Here is a 17,680-nt window from a genome sequence, read left to right as displayed (position 1 = left end):
GTCGTGCGCCTCAACCCATCTGGCCATGCTAGGCCCCAATTACTGCGAACATTTTCATTTATTTCATTATAACTTAAATTTTGCTCACTGGTGTTCGTTTACGAGCTTCAAATCAATAAGAACTTAAGCTTAGTTTATAGGTGGCGAAATCCAGTCCAGTTGACAATTCCATAATGAACAAACTTAAAAAAAGCAATACGTTATTTTTATCATGAATAATCTGCCAACATACTATTTGTTTTTCGGAAGTGCTGCCATCTATTGACGCCTAAATGTAACGAATGGTTAAAATAATATGTTGCTTTCGGGTACTTCTAAAATCAAAATACTATATATGCTGCTATATATATTTTAATACATTCTACTTTGAAATTAAAACTGGATTTCAAACAAGCTAGTTGCCTAGGTCTTTTCGTTATGGGAGACCTGCAGATATGTTTTGAATGATTCTTCAACAAGCAGCTGGAAAAAATACTAAAAACAAAATAACACGTTTGACCTGATGATGAGAAACCCACTCGAAGTAAAAATGTATTCTCAAGACATGTGGTATGGGTATTAAAACTTTAATTTAAATAAAGTACAGAACGTTTCGGTCTTCTTCGGGTTAACAAAGAGAGTTTGCAACAGACCGTTGTCGGGCACGTCTTAGAGACGAGAGTGTGTGCGAGTGTTTTCTATAGTTAAGTTGCGCTTAACTGATTTGCAATGTTCGAGAAACGTGCGTTTTATGCTCTTTGAAACTGGTTTCATTTTTCTGCTTGTTTCTTCAATACAGAAGTCGTGGCATTGTATTTTATAAGTAATATTGGTGTTTTGTTTATTACTGTAGTTTTTACATAGCATGGGACTTTAGATTTGTACCTAGTTTTCGAATAAATTTAGTGTTTACTGTATTTTATTACAAGTTTTTTTTCCAAATGTTGGTTATTTTTTCGTTGATATCAGATATGTTATGCAGCAGTGTAAGGTTTTATAGTTTAGTTTCTTGGAATTTATTATTGTTTGTTTGTTGTTGGTCTAGGTGTGTACTCCTTCCAACGATTTTTGGAGGAATTTTGTTCATGTCGATGTTATTTTGTTTTGTTAATTTTATCTGGTGAATATAGTTTTGTTTATTTGGTTTCTTCACGTGCTGAGTCCCAGGGAATGTATAATCCAGTATGGGTGATTTTTTTCTGGATTTCTGTTGTGAACTGTGTATCGGTTCGTGTGATCTTGAGGTTGAGAAATGGTCTTTGGTTAGTTTTCTTGTGTTCACAGGTGAACTTAATGTTGGAGTGTACAGGGTTAATGTGGTTTAAAATCTGTGTTCTTCAGATGTGAAACCAACAACAAACTTACAACGAACCATAACATTTCAGTACTAAACTGATTCAAAAACCAGGTACGAAACTAAAGTCCATACTATGTAAAAACTACACTGACAAATACAACACCAACTTTATTTATAAGATATAATGTAACAACTGACACGACTTCTATTTTGGAGAAACAAGCGGAAAAATGGAAACAAAGAACACAAAAAAACACTTTCGCACGTTTTTGAACACTGCAAATCAAATAAGGACGACATATCCATAGTAAACACCCATATATTAAATGGGGAAACAAATAGAAACAAACAAAAACTCAAAGAAGCCCTACTTATACAGCAATTGAAACCAATATAAAGGAACACCTTTATACCTATAGTAATTAATAACCTAACACCTAACTGCAACACCCCTACAGTTCCGTGAACATGTTTAGGACTCGTTTTTTCGAAATAACTTAGATTTAAAAGACTTTCTATAATTTTGTTTCATTCTTTAGATAAGCACATTTACACATTACAATTAACACAGCACACACCTATTTAATAAAACAAACGTGATGTTTCATTAATTGAATTTCATTCCACACAAATGCTACGTAAATTTGAACTAATAAACAAGAAGGAGGGTAGTGATTGAACACAATTGGTCGATTAATAAAAAGTTACCGTCAATCTTGTAATGCATCCACGCTTTAAAAGTAGGACAGTAACTTTTTTTTATGACAAAATGCGAACCACAGAGTTTCAGTTTCACCAACCCTAATCATCTTGCAGACATTGGTTTTAACACAACTTTGCTAAAAGTTCTCACCAAACTAATTATCATGGTAACTTTTGATGACAAACAGCTGTTTCAATCCTTTCTATGTATCGTTGTAACCACTTTATAATACACTTGTAGGATATTTCGCGTAAATACTGATGATAAACGCATTCGCTAATAACTACATATTTGTTCAGTGGAAAAAAAAAAAAAAAACAAAAGGTAGGATTCTGACCGGATCTTCCTGTTCTGTGTATAAGGATACCGGACTAAGCAGGTAAAAATGAAGAATATTATTTGTTTGTTTGTTTGTTTTTTGCATTTACGCGAGGGTTATCTCTGCTAGCCGTCCCTAATTTAGTAGTGGAAGACTAGAGGGAAGGCAGTTAGTCATCAACACCCACCACCAGCTCTTTTACCAACGAATAGTGGGATTGACCGTCACATTATAACGCTTCCACGGCTAAAAGGGCGAGCATGTGTGGCACGACGGGGATGCGAACCCGTGACCCTCAGATTACGAGTCCCACGTCTTAACACCCTTGGCCATGCCGACCCAGTCTATTCTTTGACAAACAAAACGTGACAGAAGCCCTTGCGCACGAGACACCTGCCTTCGTTACACTGTTCTTTATCCCACAACTTTTGTTTTACTTAAAATCGGCCTCTGTATAACTAGAATGGTGATGTTTAAGCAAGTATTTACGATCTTCTAGTGATACTGAACCAAGAAATCGCGCCTGAATTTAATAGGTAAATTCGTTTATTTGTCCAGTCAACAGCATCGCCTCAAGACTTTTATTCGTTTACGCCATTGGTTGACTGTTACTTTCAGATAACGTCAAACTTGGCCAAAAAAGATATTACTGTGATAATATTTTCAATTCGGATGGTGTAAGTTACTGCACTATTTTCTCTGGCGGAGCATAAATTAACTACTAGAGAGAACAAAGCAACTAGCACAAGGCAATCTCAACGAATATCTGGAAATGTTCGTGCTAAAACTGGAAACAAACCAAATAAAGGAAACATTTTAAAAGTTATTATATATCTAAAGCAGCTAAAAAACATTATATGCTTGTACGTCACACTTTTATCAGGGTACAACAGAATATCACTATAAAACTTTAGGAATCTATCAAGCAGAATAACTGAATTCAACAAATATTACTTCACGCAGTATGGTACTATATCTGACGAGCGAACACATTTTCCAGTTCCTTTAACTTTTGAAAAGTAGTTGCTCTATGCCATGATTTATAGCCTCTTCTGGAAGCGTGGTTAGGAAATATATTTGTGGAACCCAGTTTTTTGGTATGTTCCAGTGCTTGTGATAGGACTTGTTGCTTGCTTTTCAAATGTCTCGAGAACAGGCTTGGGTTCAAATACAATTTGTTGGAAGTTCTGCATCATACAAGACATCCTTTTGAAAATCTATGGAGATTGCAGAAAAGCTCTGTGTTCTGTAAATAAACAGGACAACTATGGATGTATTATACGTAATATAATTATTTCAAGGGAATAGATGGAAACATTCACAATACATTTCCATCAGAGTTTCACTGATCTAATGCCAAGTGGTTTTGCTTATATTTTGGCCATCACCTTATTAAATTAGAAAAATACTTGGAAGAGTGGCAGTTTACTTCTTTACTGAATGCATTAATTTTCACAATATTTGCTTTCATTCATGACCACTGTGAAAGACTTAATGTTATCTACTCATAACCTGGTTTTACTTTCTGATAATCACCTGAAGAAACATCCCAATTGCTTTGCATCTTGATCAGGAGTGGTTTCATCGTGCAATATGGTGTGTTCCGAATTACATTTATATAGGTCATCCACCAGGTGTGCAAGTTATCCAAAATTATATACTACACCAAAATTATTAGCAATGAAGCAATTGGACATCCGAGAAAAAAGCTGACCAGCATCATCACACGAAGTGTTCGTTTCTTTTGATAAGTTTGCTCAGAGATCAGTAGTTGTTTAGTTTGGTCCGAGATGCAGAAGTTGCATTCTGGTTACCAGTTTGTGTCTCATGACAAAGTGATATCGGATTATCTGCTGTGTTCATAGGGAAGAACTAAACCCCGGATTTTAAGAGTTGCAAGTCCATAATAGATTTGCTGCTGTCACAATAGGGGACATTCTGATTGAAGCATTCCTCTGTGCTGTTAAGCTGCTACCCAGCAGTGGTCGATGCTTATCAAACTTATGTTATGGCTTTTAAACATCTCTGTACCATTTTAACCAGAAGAACCCAGTTATCAATTTAAAACTTTTATGTATTAAAAGTATCCAAAAGACAAACTAGCCGTTACATTTTTTACATCACAGACCGATTTAATGTCCATTAACATATTTCTTGTCCAACTAAGTCTTGAACTGAAACTTCCTGTGATGCTATGTATGTATTAATTCATCAGTGAGAAGCTGTACCTGTTTAAACATACCCTGAAACCCAGATGTACACGTACCTAATTTACACTTAATTATAAGTAATTAATTCAAAGTAGAAAAACAGGCTGGCTAACTAAATTACAAATACTTTATATGCCTTAAGATATAAAATACAGTATTAACACTCCTACGAAAAGACGTTTCTAGTCCTGATTCCTCCAAGCCCGTTCCCCTGGCTGTGGTTTCGCTAGATAGTAGATAAAGACAGTGGGAATCTCGTTAATCCATTCATTAATGGATTTAAATGGCAATTTCATTTAAATACAAAATTATTAGCCTAATATTAATAACCTTTCAAGTTGCTCTGGGGCCTATTAGGCCCCACTTTTCGTAGGAGTGTTAATCATTGCCAATACACACGTAAAATATAAGCATAAAATACTCTGACCCAGACTTTTCATAATTTGCAGATTCCATTGTACTGATGAAACTCCTCCATTAACCCCAATTAACCCATATTGCTATCAGTGGAGGGCCCACAGCCTCTCTAAAAAACAAACCAACAACAAAAAGGTGTTAAGACAGTTTCCCATAGTACTTGAGCATCTGTAATAAGATGTTTACTTGGGAGTAGGGTCAAATATGTCACTCCCAGATTCCCCAAACAAAAATGCAGATATACAATGTAATATTCAATAACTAATACCTCAATACTTCTACCATTTGGTGACTTTATGGTGTTTTATGTATTTTTATTCATTGTTTAAATAAATGTAGTTTCACATGACTTTCAAAATCAGTTGAAATTTAAGTAAACTTACAATGGAACTTGAAAAAGTTCAAGTACTCCTATTTAATTTTATTTTATTGGTTTGGTTCTAATTTCATGCAAAGCTACACAAGGCTTCTGTGTTAACTGTCCATAACTTTGCTGTGAAAAACTAAAGGAAAGACAATCATTGTTACCCGCTGCCAACTCTTCCCAATGAATAGTAGGACGTGACTCTGCAGCTGGAGACCAACATGGGCAAGCGTGTTAAGGCGTTCGACTCGTAATCCGAGGGTCGCTGGTTCAAATCCCCGTCGCACCAAATATGCTCGCCCTTTCAGGCATGGGGGCGTTATAATGTGACAGTCAATCCCACTATTCATTGGTAAGAGAGTAGCCCAAGAGTTGGAGGTGGGTGGTGATGACTAGCTGCCTTCCCTCTAGTCTTACACTGCTAAATTAGGGACGGTTAGTGCAGATAGCTCTTGTGTAGCATTGCGCGAAATTCAAAAACATACAAACTCTGCAGCTGAAAGGGCAAACATGTCTGGTGAGACGGAAATTCGAACCTACGACCGTAGATTGCGAATCAAGCACCCTAACCACATGGCTATTCCAGGCTTTCTTTCATTGGAACAACATATGTTACTTTTTCATTCAATTTATTTTGGTTTGAAGTAACTGCATTATGTTTTCTCTTTGGGCCTCAACTGAACTCTCATCCTGTTACAAGCAAAACAATGTCCTGCCAACAGTTTCTAATTTCTGAAACACGAGCTTACAACATCTATGTTCCAACAAAAATAAAACCTTAAGAAATAATATGCAACAAATGGCAACAAGTTCTCATAGTTGAAATTACAAAAACTTCTCACAAACTTGTTTTAAACCAGGATACAAAAAAATTGAGAAACATTAAGAATATATAGGGCAATATATGACTGGTGGCAGTGTGGAATAGGAATGTACCATGCATTTTTTTTTTTTTTTTTATCTTATTGTGATGTTATAGTATTTATTCTGTACATGAATGAGTTTCATGTTACACATGGTTCAGAAAAACTAAGCATATTCCATTCAATCTAGTAAGTAATTCCATTCTGCTCAGGGGTGATACTGTTGCAACACATCATGTAAAAAGAGTGGAAGCAGTAATGATATCTAAATCATGGTCAAATCTTTATTGTTATGATAACTATAATGACCAGTAGCATGTGTAACACTAGCAGTACCAAAGAAATGCAACACTGCTTAAGAACTAAGAAACGTTGAATATGGAATACAATATTAAAAGGTAAGCAGTTTGTGCTTTACATTTGTTGTAATAAACAATGTTCATTTCAGATTTCACTTTGTCCTCAGTCTCATGATTTAGTCAAGGCATCATTTCATACCAAATCTCCTGTTAATTAGCAGACAGCTCATTATAGGGCCACAAATCATATATGCAGTATTAGGCCTACAAATCATATATGCAGTATTAGGCCTACAAATCATATATGCAGTATTTTATCCTCTAAGTGAGGATAGTGCCTGGAACTTCTCCTTTCTTCACATAGTAACTCGTATTATACGTTCATCCTACATTTAGTTATACCTCTCAGTTAATCATATCCAAAAATAACGTTAAAATATTATGTAAATATACAGTTCTGAATAACACTGTACATCATACAAGACATAATATTACTAGAATTTTGTGCGAGTTGCACACTTAATTATTACGTGCATTCATTTTTTTCCCATCTTTCTTAATACCTACGAATACACGTGTACTTCGGCGATATGTTTTGTAACTTTGATACGTGTACTAATTTGTTTGTTTACGTTTTTACCACTGGTAGTTAATGTTATTTCCTTTACATATCAACTCAATATAAGCTAATTTCTGAAAATATAAATAAAAATAGAGTTGATACTATTAGAAATGTTTAGATCCTATATTATAAAAAAAAACACTAACACAACCATTGAAACAAACAGCACGTATTCACTGATTTATTACCTAAAATGTATAATATAACAGTAATACAAATACCAATTAAACAGGTTTCTGTACAAGATGACATAACCACTTTTACCAAGACTTTACAAGTTCAAACATGTTCCTACCCACTACGTATGATATACAAGGAGAAGAAAGCTACATAAAACCTGAAAACAGAAAAATAAAAAACATTCTTAAAATGCTAAACAAAATTAATACTGGTTTCTCAAACTTGTATTTTTGCTGCTGTTTTGTTTCATAATAGAAAGAATGCACTAAACAGAAACACATTTGACAATGAATTAGCTGTACTTTTACACTGTCTTAGTACATATACACAAGTGTGAAAACCCCTTTAGACTAAGTACTTTAGATAAAGTTGTGGTGATTAGATATCACGTAAGTAGTCTATACAGTTAACTAAACCTAATTTTTAGTTGGTATCTTAGGTTGCAGAAAAACCACAATACTTCTACAATGAAAGGACTTGGGGTTAAATCATGGTCACTAACACAGAACAATCACTCCAGCAAGATATCAGGTTAGCAGCCAAGATGCAAGATAACAAATTAGGTTTAACGTAGTATCTAGTTATTAAAAATATATATATTACTAACATAGATGATCAAACAGACTACTAATCATTGAAGATCTTTAACATTCATCCTCTTTTGAAATATAAAGTACTAAATTTTTAGCTTCTTTAAAACTTTATAATACTGAATTTAGAAACAAAATTCAATAATAAACTAATATGTTACAAAGTTTCACACAAACAGTTTTAGAGTTTTTCTTATGCCAGATATTTACCAAACCATCAGTCTTTTTTTAATCTTGTCAGATTTTCCTGAAGAGCTAAATGTTAACAAAACAAACTACAGAGAGAGAGAGATTGCAAAATTACTTTAAATTCTAAAATGAACATAAAAAACAAGGAAAATGCGTTAAAATGCAAAAATCCTCAGATGACAACAAGGATTTTATCAGTTAACCTCTATTAAGAAACAGGAGGCTTTGAAGTCTTTTTGATGGCACATCTATAATGTTAAGAACAAGAAATACACAGACTACGAACATGATTCCTTCTCTTTTTTATCTTCATCCTCAGAAGTGGAGCTAGTGTGCCACGTAAGTCTTTCTTCATAGAACTGTATCACAACCTGCGGACATTTAACATTTGCTAGTCGTGCTGGGACAAGGTCTGCTTCATCACTTCCTTTCCTGTTAATAAATTATGTACCATTTTAATATCAAATGTCCAACACAAGATATGTTCATAAAAAATCTCTGGAAAGAAAAAAAGTAATTTGTAATTGGAGATACTAAAGAATGTCCTAAAGAAAAGTATCTATTCAAATAAAAAAAAAAACATTAAACTACAGGGGCTGGTTGGTTGATTTTGTGTTTTATGGCACAGAGCAACTAGGCTATCTGCACCAAACCTCCGGTAAAAAGTTAAATTTGAAGTAATAGTAAAATTCGTAAAAGGAAATTAAAGTAAAACAAGTCAAAGTTTAATTTTTGCATTAAATCTGATTTTTACACAGTCTACAGCATTAAAAGAAAAAATATAGTATTACAACTTGTTAAGGACTTTCTGTAGCATAACTGTAATTATCATAACTTGCCAGGAAGACTAAAGGGTAAGTTCAAAAATCAGCATTAGTCACCTAAAGTTGTCCTTTTCAGTCTTGGTTTTGAGTTATTTGACGTTATAGCCGTTTTCAGAAAGAATACAAGTTTTAAAAGACTTTTAACAAAATTTTAATTATTATAACTTGCCAGGATAACTAATGGATAGTTCAAAACACAGCATCAGTCACCTGAAGTTGGCCTTTCCAGTCCTGGTTTCGAGTTACTTGATGTTACGACCATTTTCAAATCGAACTAGATGTACTTTGATTCTTAAAAGGAAATCACATTAAAAAAAGGTCTAATGTATAACTTAAGAAACTTAAATAGCATTAAAAAGATTAATGGCCTTTAAAAAACTAAAACCATTTCTAAAGTAGACAGTGTCATTGTCACTAATAACACTAACATCACAGATAAACCTTGAGACATTGGGACAGAACATGTAAAATGGTGCCGTCATTGAGTCGTAATGATGGCAAGACACTAAAATATGTCTTATTGTGACCTGAGTGTTATACAAACTACACACTGGTGCATCAGTTCCAGATAAAAGAAAATGAGAAGTTAAAAACTGTGACCAATGTGTAGTCTAGTTAGAACAACTTCCTCTTTCCGATACTTACGAAAAACAAGACAGCCAAAGTCCAATATAAGGTTTTATTTGGAAAAGCTTGTTTTCACGTTGCTCACTCCAAGTTGACTACCAACTGACATGGAGCCGAGCCTTGAATACAGGACCATAGTCCATGTATTGAATAGACACAGTGGTGATAGTGCCAGAGCAGATAGATTTAGTTGCCGTATCTTCAAGCTCGTTACTGCGAATACCAACGTGGCCTGGTATCCAGAAAACCTGGATAGAAGTAGATGATAATGAGAAATGGGCCAGTTGGTTTTGAATATCAGCAAGAACAGGGTGTGAACCAACATGAAGCAATTCCAGGGCCAGTAGAGAACTAAGCAAGTCAGTATCAATAGTGCAGTTGGAGTACTGCTTGGCTTCAATATGATCCAGGGCAAGAGAAATGGCATACAGTTCAGTAGTAATGAATACAGAAGCTGTAGAGGGGATTCTGCAGGCAACCACCAAACTGCAACAAACCATGGCAGAGCCCACAGAGTCACCTGATTTGGAACCATCTGTATAAATTGGAATGGAAAATTGTTCGAAAGATGTTCAGTAAATAAAAGACGGTACTTCCAATTGAGTGTATCTGCTTTTCTCAGATAACTTAAAGAAAGGTCACATTTGGGGACTGTAATAAGTCATGGTGGGATGGGCTGACCAGTGAAGACAGCAGTGAAAGCCAGACCCAATTCATCCAACTGCACCTGGATATGAAGACCAAAAGGAGAAATGGCAGATCATCTGTTCTGAAAAAGCATGGTTCACCGAGGAAGGAAAACACAACCCTAGATTGGATGCTTTGGTAAGAAACAAAGTTTCGAAACATATAGTAAAGACAGTTGCAAACGGCAGAGATACAAAGGAGGTTCATGAGACTTTATGTATAAGCTCTGAACTGGGGAAGTGCAGAAAGCCCCAATGCAGAGCCAAAGTCCTTAATGATGAATGGGGTCCAGCATCTTTAAGGCCGAGGGACTGGCAGAGCCATAGACCAGTGATCCATAGTCAAATTTGGAATGAATAAGAGCACAATATATCTTTAGCACAGAACATCAATCTGCTCCTCAAGTGGTGGAAAACAGGACATGAAGGATGTTCAGTGCTCTTGTACATTTGACCTGTAGCTGCTTCACATGTGGTATAAAGGTCAGCTTACAGTCAAAAATAAGCCCCAAAAACTTTGTCTCAGGGACCACAGACAGCACAACTTCACTGATTTTACGTTCAGGGTCAAAAGTGCATGCAAACAGTTTTAGAGAAAGAAGTTAAAGCCATTTGCTGTTGTTCACTTCAGTAAACAATTGAGGGCAGTCTGAAATGAGGAAAGTGTTGAACCCACATGAAATTTGAATCTTCTATCCATTAAAAAAAAATAAATTAAAATATGGGCAAATGGCCACATAACCCATGTATATGTATGGAGGTCTCACAAAATGCCATACCTCCATGTTGTACCATAAGCCTTCTCAATATCAAAAAATATTGATACAAGATGTCATTTGAGAAAGGCTTCTCTGATTGATGTTTCAAGTTGAATCAGGTGGTCCATGGTGAAAGCGCTGTTGTGAGAACCCACACTGTATGGGTGAGAAAAGGTTGTTTGATCCGAGGAATCAAACAAGACTAGCATTAACCATTCTCTCAGAGGTCTTACAAAGACAGCTCATCAAAAAAAATTGGATGGTAGTTTGAAGGAATCTTGGGATCCTTCCCTGGTTTAGAGAAATGTAGGACAATAGCCTGGCACTAGGCATCAGGAAAAACATTTTCCTGCCAGATCAGGTTAAAAACAATCAGAAGAACAGCGAAAGAAGCAGGAGATTGATGGCACAGCATGTCATAGTGTATATCATTGGGTCCAGCCGATGTACTACCAGTTTGAGTTTCACCAGTGTAAAGGGATGATTATAGTCATGGAGACAATCAGCTCGAAAGGAAAGAGGTGATTGCTGTGCCCAAGTCTTGATGGCTAAGCAAGTGGAGGAAGAAGCAGAAGTGCTAGATATCTAGCAAAAGCATTCTCTTAGAGTATCAGCTACTTCCTGACCAGAGAAGAAGATCAAGAGGGGGACAGAATTATATTGCCCATTGACCTTTCAAATCTTGTCCTCTATGGCTTTGGAACTGGTGGTTGTGAACTTAATCCAAAAGTCCTTCTGGCTTTGACGTCTTACCAACCAAGCATGTGCATGGGCCTGCTAGAAAGTGATGCAGTATCCCAGGCCTGTTTTGAGCTTTCCATGCCATGTGGCAGGCAGGATTCCACCACAGATGAGGATATCATGGAAAACGTGTCGAATAAACAGAGCAGAATGCCTGTATAATACAGTCTGTTACTTCTGCCACACAGTCATCTATTGATGGCTTACAGACAATGGCAGGATCAAGTTCTGTAATAGCAGTGAAAGAGGGCTAGTTTGCTTGATCCAGCTTCCACCAGGGCATGTGGATTGGGTGGCATTGAGCATGGCCACTCTCTCAAAATTACAGGAAAATGATCACTGCCTTGTGGGTATTGTCAACCCTCCATGAAAAGTGGGAGAACAGAGAAGGGGTACAAACTGAGAGATCAGCAGCAGTAAAGGACTAACTAGGTGCATGAAAATAAGTACAAGAACCAGTATTAAAAACAGAAAGGTTGTGATCAGAGAGCATACACTCTACAGAACAACCCCTTCCCCAGAGGGGATGATGTCCATTAATGTCCCCCAGGATTAAAAAGGGAGATGGCAATATAATTGCCATACAAGTGATGGTATGGCCCAAGGAAACACGGATTGCTGTGGCCTTCAAGGGTGTGTGGAGCTGCAAAGACAGGGTGGGCACATGCTGATCAACCAACAGTACCACCCCTCCATTGCACAGCCTGTCATTTCTGTACAAAGAAAACTGCCAAAAGGTGACTGTACTGGCAGGTTTCAGAAATATTTCATGTAAGGAAAGAGGTACAGGACAGTAGGAAGCTATCAGTGCTTTGATGTCAGACAGATTAGAACATAAACCTCGACAGTTCCATTGTATTAAGGTGGCAATTTTTATTTATGTGTAATCAAACTGGGTGCTGAGCCCTTCCATTTAAGACCACATCTTTTTTCTTTACTGTCTTTATCTGAGGGAGGACTGTCAATCTCCATGGATCCTGCCCTGGGATAATTGGGCAGGTATTTGTTGTTGGAAGAGGATTCCAGCAACTGAGAACATATATGAATGATTGTTTTGCAACTTGGAGTGGAAAAAGAAGACGTTCCCGAGGAAATGCTCATACCCGGAACCAAAGGAAGTGGATCTTGGGGTTTGGTGGAATGTATGTCAGGGACAAAGATGGCTGTTGAAGTTGATTCATGAACTTTCTTAACTATGGAGGTCAAAAGACTTTTCATTTGGTGTGAGAATGATTCTTTTGGAAGCACAGAGAGATCCATCTGCACTGCCGCTGTAGTAGTGGAACGAAGTGCAGCAGCGTACATTTGAGATGAAGTGGTGGACAGCAACTTTCAAGCCTCAGGATAAGTAATGTTTTGAATTGTTTTCAAATGCTGAACCTCTTTCTTCCAACAATTTAGGGCAAGAATGAAAGTAGGACAGATGAGATCCATTGAAAATTGATGCAATGAGGGTCTGTTTCACACTCATAGGCATCGTGGTCCTTGCCACTGCAATGAGCATAATGTTTTCGAGTGATTGAACAACTAACACTGGAAACATCCGAGAGGATTTGGAATGTATGGCCATTCCTTGCAATTAAGATAACCTGCCTTGATGGTGGCGGGTGGACGTGGTGATGTAAATGTCAGAACAAGGACACTGGTGGGCATCATAATTCCATCTATGCGAGTGGAAATGTGCCTCACTGCAGAAACTCCTTGGGTAAAGAAACCAGCAAGAATCTCCAACTTGGGGATGTTCTTCAAGTTCCTCTCAATAATAATTCCTTGTGACAAATTTAAACTAGCATGAAGCATAACCTCAATAGGTATATCCCCAACTGCCTTTGAATGCAAGGAGTTCACTGTGTTGAGATACGAATGTTTCCACCAATATGTAACCAGATCAAATCTTTACTGAATCTGGAGAGCCATCAAGTCCCTGTAGTCCCTTCTGAATAAAAAAGGGATGCATCTGCCCTCAAGATTTGTCTGAAAGAGAATGTAGTATAAGAAAATGAGGCACAGGTGTTAAAGATGTTGAAGGTTGCTGCTCAGAATCTTTAAGATGTGGTCATTTACATATGGACTGTTTTTTCACGATTTTATTTAAGTCTTTATTTGGAAGATCCATTATAAAAAAATAATTTTTGGTGCCCCCCTGTCCCACCCACCATGGAGCCCTAGAAAGGGATGCACTACAATGCCAAACAAGGGCACTGAAGCAACGCCAAGATTTAGCGAGCACTATACCCAAACACCAGCATCAGATACAATGTCTACAACAACTGCTGAGAACATCTAACACTGGTACTTGGTTGACCCTAGCCCAAGTGAACCAGCCAACTGACCTAAGAGAGGGCCACCTCAAGGCCACCCATCTACAAGAATTCAAGGCAAAAGTGGTGTGTTAGGGTTGGATCCCTCAACCACCAGGATCCTCTCCTCTCCTTCACAAGTCACCACGCACAGCAAACACATGGGTGTATGTTTGGATCCCAGAGGAGGTAAACTGAAATAACAGAACCTCCCCCCTGAGAGGTCCCCTCACCACATACAGGAATCCACACTGAGGGGACTAAAGGGGCACTCAGATGAAAACATACCTCTACAATGCATAGTTCACCATATTCGGCTATCAAGAAAATACAAAAATGTATTTGTATGTTTGTTGTTATCAATGGATGTGGAACATTTTTGGCAGAATAATGAGGAATAACACCCTAAGTGTCCATAAAGTTTCAACAAAATCTAATAATTGCAGTTGTAGGATGAAAATAGTGTGAAAAATTGGACCCCACATTAACAGATAGTTTGGTTTTTTTTCATGACCTTGACCCCCAAAAAGATAATCACTTCTAAGTTCAGTCAGTCCAAATTTTGATTTTTAATTGAACGTTTGCATTTTTTTTTAAAATTCAGATTGAACTGCAAGTTACTTTATGAGTATTTAATGAAACAAAATTCAGACGTAACTAATCGTACATCTCTACACTAATACACACATTAGACACCCATTTCTGTACTTTTATAGAAAACAGAAAAACGTTTTACTGTTTACCCATTTTAACAATTTTTTTAGCAACTGTTTTATGGTGATTACAATTAACTTGTATAACTATGCAAAATATCTGGTTACTTTATTTTAGAAACAAGATTTTTTGCATCAAATCTATCAAACACCAACTGTAATGCCAGTTTTTGTTAGTTTTAAATCACAAATATATCGAAGATATTTTGAATAGTAACAGAAGAAAACTGCTTCCACATTACAAATGGTAGGTGTATTTAACTTTTATTGGGGTTTCTACAGAAATTATTCATACAGTGTTAAGCCTTCCTTCTTAATTTGTAAAGAGAGATAAATAAAAATAATTAAGATTTTTTTTGTCATTTCTAAATTTTTCAAGCTCAGTGATTAATGTAGGGGACGTCTTCCTTAAAGTTTTTTTTTCTTGTGGTGTTTTTGCACCGCTCTATATTTGGCAACTTTCATTGATTATATTAGTCTAACATCACTCTTTTTTTTTCTCCCTCTAAAATATTTTAAACAAATGTAAATTATCATATTTCTATATTTAAAATTTCTCAAGTTTTTAACCATGAAAATAGATATAATACGAAGATAACTGCAGATGTTACTGCATTTGTTGATATACCATTTTATCAGAAACATGAGTTCTCCACTTGAGTCTGTTGCTCCAATTATTCGTTCAGGGTCAAGACCTCTGTCAAAACCTCTTAGTTTGTTATCCTCCTAGAAGAATGAAAAACAAACAAGATGTACATGCACCACATACAATTACTGTCATAATACATATGGTATCAGAATTTCTTTTATATATATATATAAATTTTGTACATATACATGCAAAACCTGAATAAATATCTACTAATTATAACAAGCACAGTTATTAACCATGTAAAATCTAAAATAAAATGTATTATTCTATCTTACGAACACTGCACTAAAAAACAAGTATTAGACCAGGATCAATTTCAGGCATACTCTTTTTACAATACCATGATATACGTCTATAACTAGCTAGCTGATAACCACATCTACACAACTCTCTCCTTCCTTAAGAAATTACTATAAGTTACTTAAACACATAATTAAGAACAGATATTACATGGTATGATCCTTTTTTTTCAATACAATATTTACTAATTTCAGTAGAATTGTGTTAGCTAGTTTATAGTCCTAATTAAAACATAGAATGTTATAAAACAGTTACTATTTTCACAGGTACTTTTAACCCTTTGTGTGTGTATTTAAATTTTAGCTGCAATTTTGATATATCAGTTTTCCAATTTAGAATTTGACCTTTATCGTACTTTTTCCAACATCAAAATGCACTAATTGTGTTTTTACTTTGAGATGTATGCACATGCAATACTCAGAGATGCCAACTATTTCAAATGACTGAGCATAATGATTGTAGACAGAGCCCTTTCACAGTTTTAGTCCTTTTAGATTTGCCAGAAACAAGACAATCTGGTGAACAAGGCCTCTTTTTTCCCATCTTGTGAATGATCGCATTGGTGTTTCTATGCCACTTAGAAAATGAGAAATGCCCATCTACGTGAGCACTGATTAGCTGACAAGTACTGATGACGTAACTATGGATTCCCCCATGTACCCAGTATGGAAAAGCACCGTACTCAAACTATTGGTAGACGTCGGAGATACAAATATTTTTTATTATTTCAAGCACAAACATGATTATCGCAAGTAGCCATTTGGACTATGTCTTTTATTTATTACCAAAATTTATTTGTATCTCACTAGAAATTTTCTTTTCACCCCTTTCAAGCCCTGTGGGAACAATTTATCACTTTATTGTATAGGCCTATATAATATATAATAATTTGGGAGTTGCAACAAGTTGTAATATTTGTCTATATGAGCGTACAGTCGTAATGTATACACCAAAATCGTAATGGTTGGCATCTCCGAGTACTAAGGTGAGAAATTTAAAAATGGGTGAGAATCCCGACCATCGAACTACATGGAAAAGTTTGTGTGACACCATGGGGTAAATCTGCTTGTCACTCCAAAACAGTTGTAAATGTCAAGTTGGATAAATCAAATAACACCATCCAAACGTTAATATTACCAAATAATTCTAACTGGCAAAATTTTTAGTTGTAAAATAACAATAAATGCCAACACGATTTCTTCACCTTTTGCTATTTCATTTAGTTATACATATTTCTTACTCCTGCCTGATAATTTCAGGAAGCCACTTATGAAGCTCATCCATATTTTCAGTAAACATTCAAATCGAGGCCAGTGCAATGTTAATGTACTGACAGAAAATACTTGGTTTATTATGTTTTCTCTTTCAAAATAGATGTAGTTGAATCTTCTAAAATAATGTACATTTCTTTGTTGAATCTACAAGAATAAAACATTTTTCAGGCAGACTGCTGATACATTAATGCGTTCTGATTGTTAAAAACCTTTGTTTTTTTGACAATGCATTCTTCTAGTTGGACAGGTATATTCAGTTAGTTACAACAGTTTTAAGTCATCTTACATATTTGACCTATGTAAGTAGCTTTAACCTACATTTCTGACCTGTGTAAGTAGCTTCCTTTCTTTGGAAGTCACTGACCATCAAAACATTACAATTTAAAATGGCATGACACACGCTTTGGCTTTCACCAATTCAAACTTTATATTAAAAATAACTTGCTTGAAACATGCAATCTCAATTAAAAAGGAATCAATGCCATTTATGAATGAAATAATTTCCTTTTCACCATTTTTATGGGTAAACATAGATATAATAATTCATAATGCTTGGTTTGTTTTGAATTTCATGCAAAAGGTACTTTCGGGCCATCTGCACTAGTCGTCCCTACTTTAGCAGTGTAAGACTAAAGGGAAGGCAGCTAGTCATTGCCAACTCTTGGGCTACTCTTTTACCAATGAATAGTGGGATTGACCGTAACATTATAATGCCCCCACAGCTGAAAGGGCGAGCATGTTTGTTGTGACGGGGATTCAAACTCTCGACCCCC

At 36.0% G+C, this 17,680-nt stretch overlaps 1 protein-coding gene across 5 annotated transcripts in view; it reads right to left on the bottom strand.

The window, feature by feature from the left end:
• Positions 1 to 7,226: 7,226 nt before the first annotated feature.
• The window catches only part of LOC143239038 (chromobox protein homolog 1-like), a 44,330-nt gene continuing 33,876 nt past the window's right edge, over positions 7,227 to 17,680 (bottom strand). For 4 of the 5 annotated variants that reach the window (XM_076479811.1, XM_076479815.1, XM_076479823.1 and 1 more), the window contains 3 exons: positions 15,310 to 15,407; positions 8,319 to 8,464; positions 7,227 to 7,410 (listed from right to left, as the gene is read on the bottom strand). In XM_076479811.1, coding sequence (XP_076335926.1) covers positions 7,400 to 7,410; positions 8,319 to 8,464; positions 15,310 to 15,407 — 255 coding nt within the window. In that variant the 3' untranslated portion in view covers positions 7,227 to 7,399. Of the gene's footprint in view, positions 8,465 to 15,309; positions 15,408 to 17,680 lie in introns of all 5 variants that reach the window. The other variant, XM_076479831.1, reaches the window with a different exon arrangement.

This window comes from Tachypleus tridentatus, chromosome 2 (genome assembly GCF_004210375.1).
Source record: "Tachypleus tridentatus isolate NWPU-2018 chromosome 2, ASM421037v1, whole genome shotgun sequence".
Taxonomy (NCBI): Eukaryota; Metazoa; Arthropoda; class Merostomata; order Xiphosura; family Limulidae; genus Tachypleus; species Tachypleus tridentatus.
The sequence above is the reverse complement of the archived record's forward strand: the minus strand, read 5'-3'. Positions and strand labels throughout refer to the sequence as shown.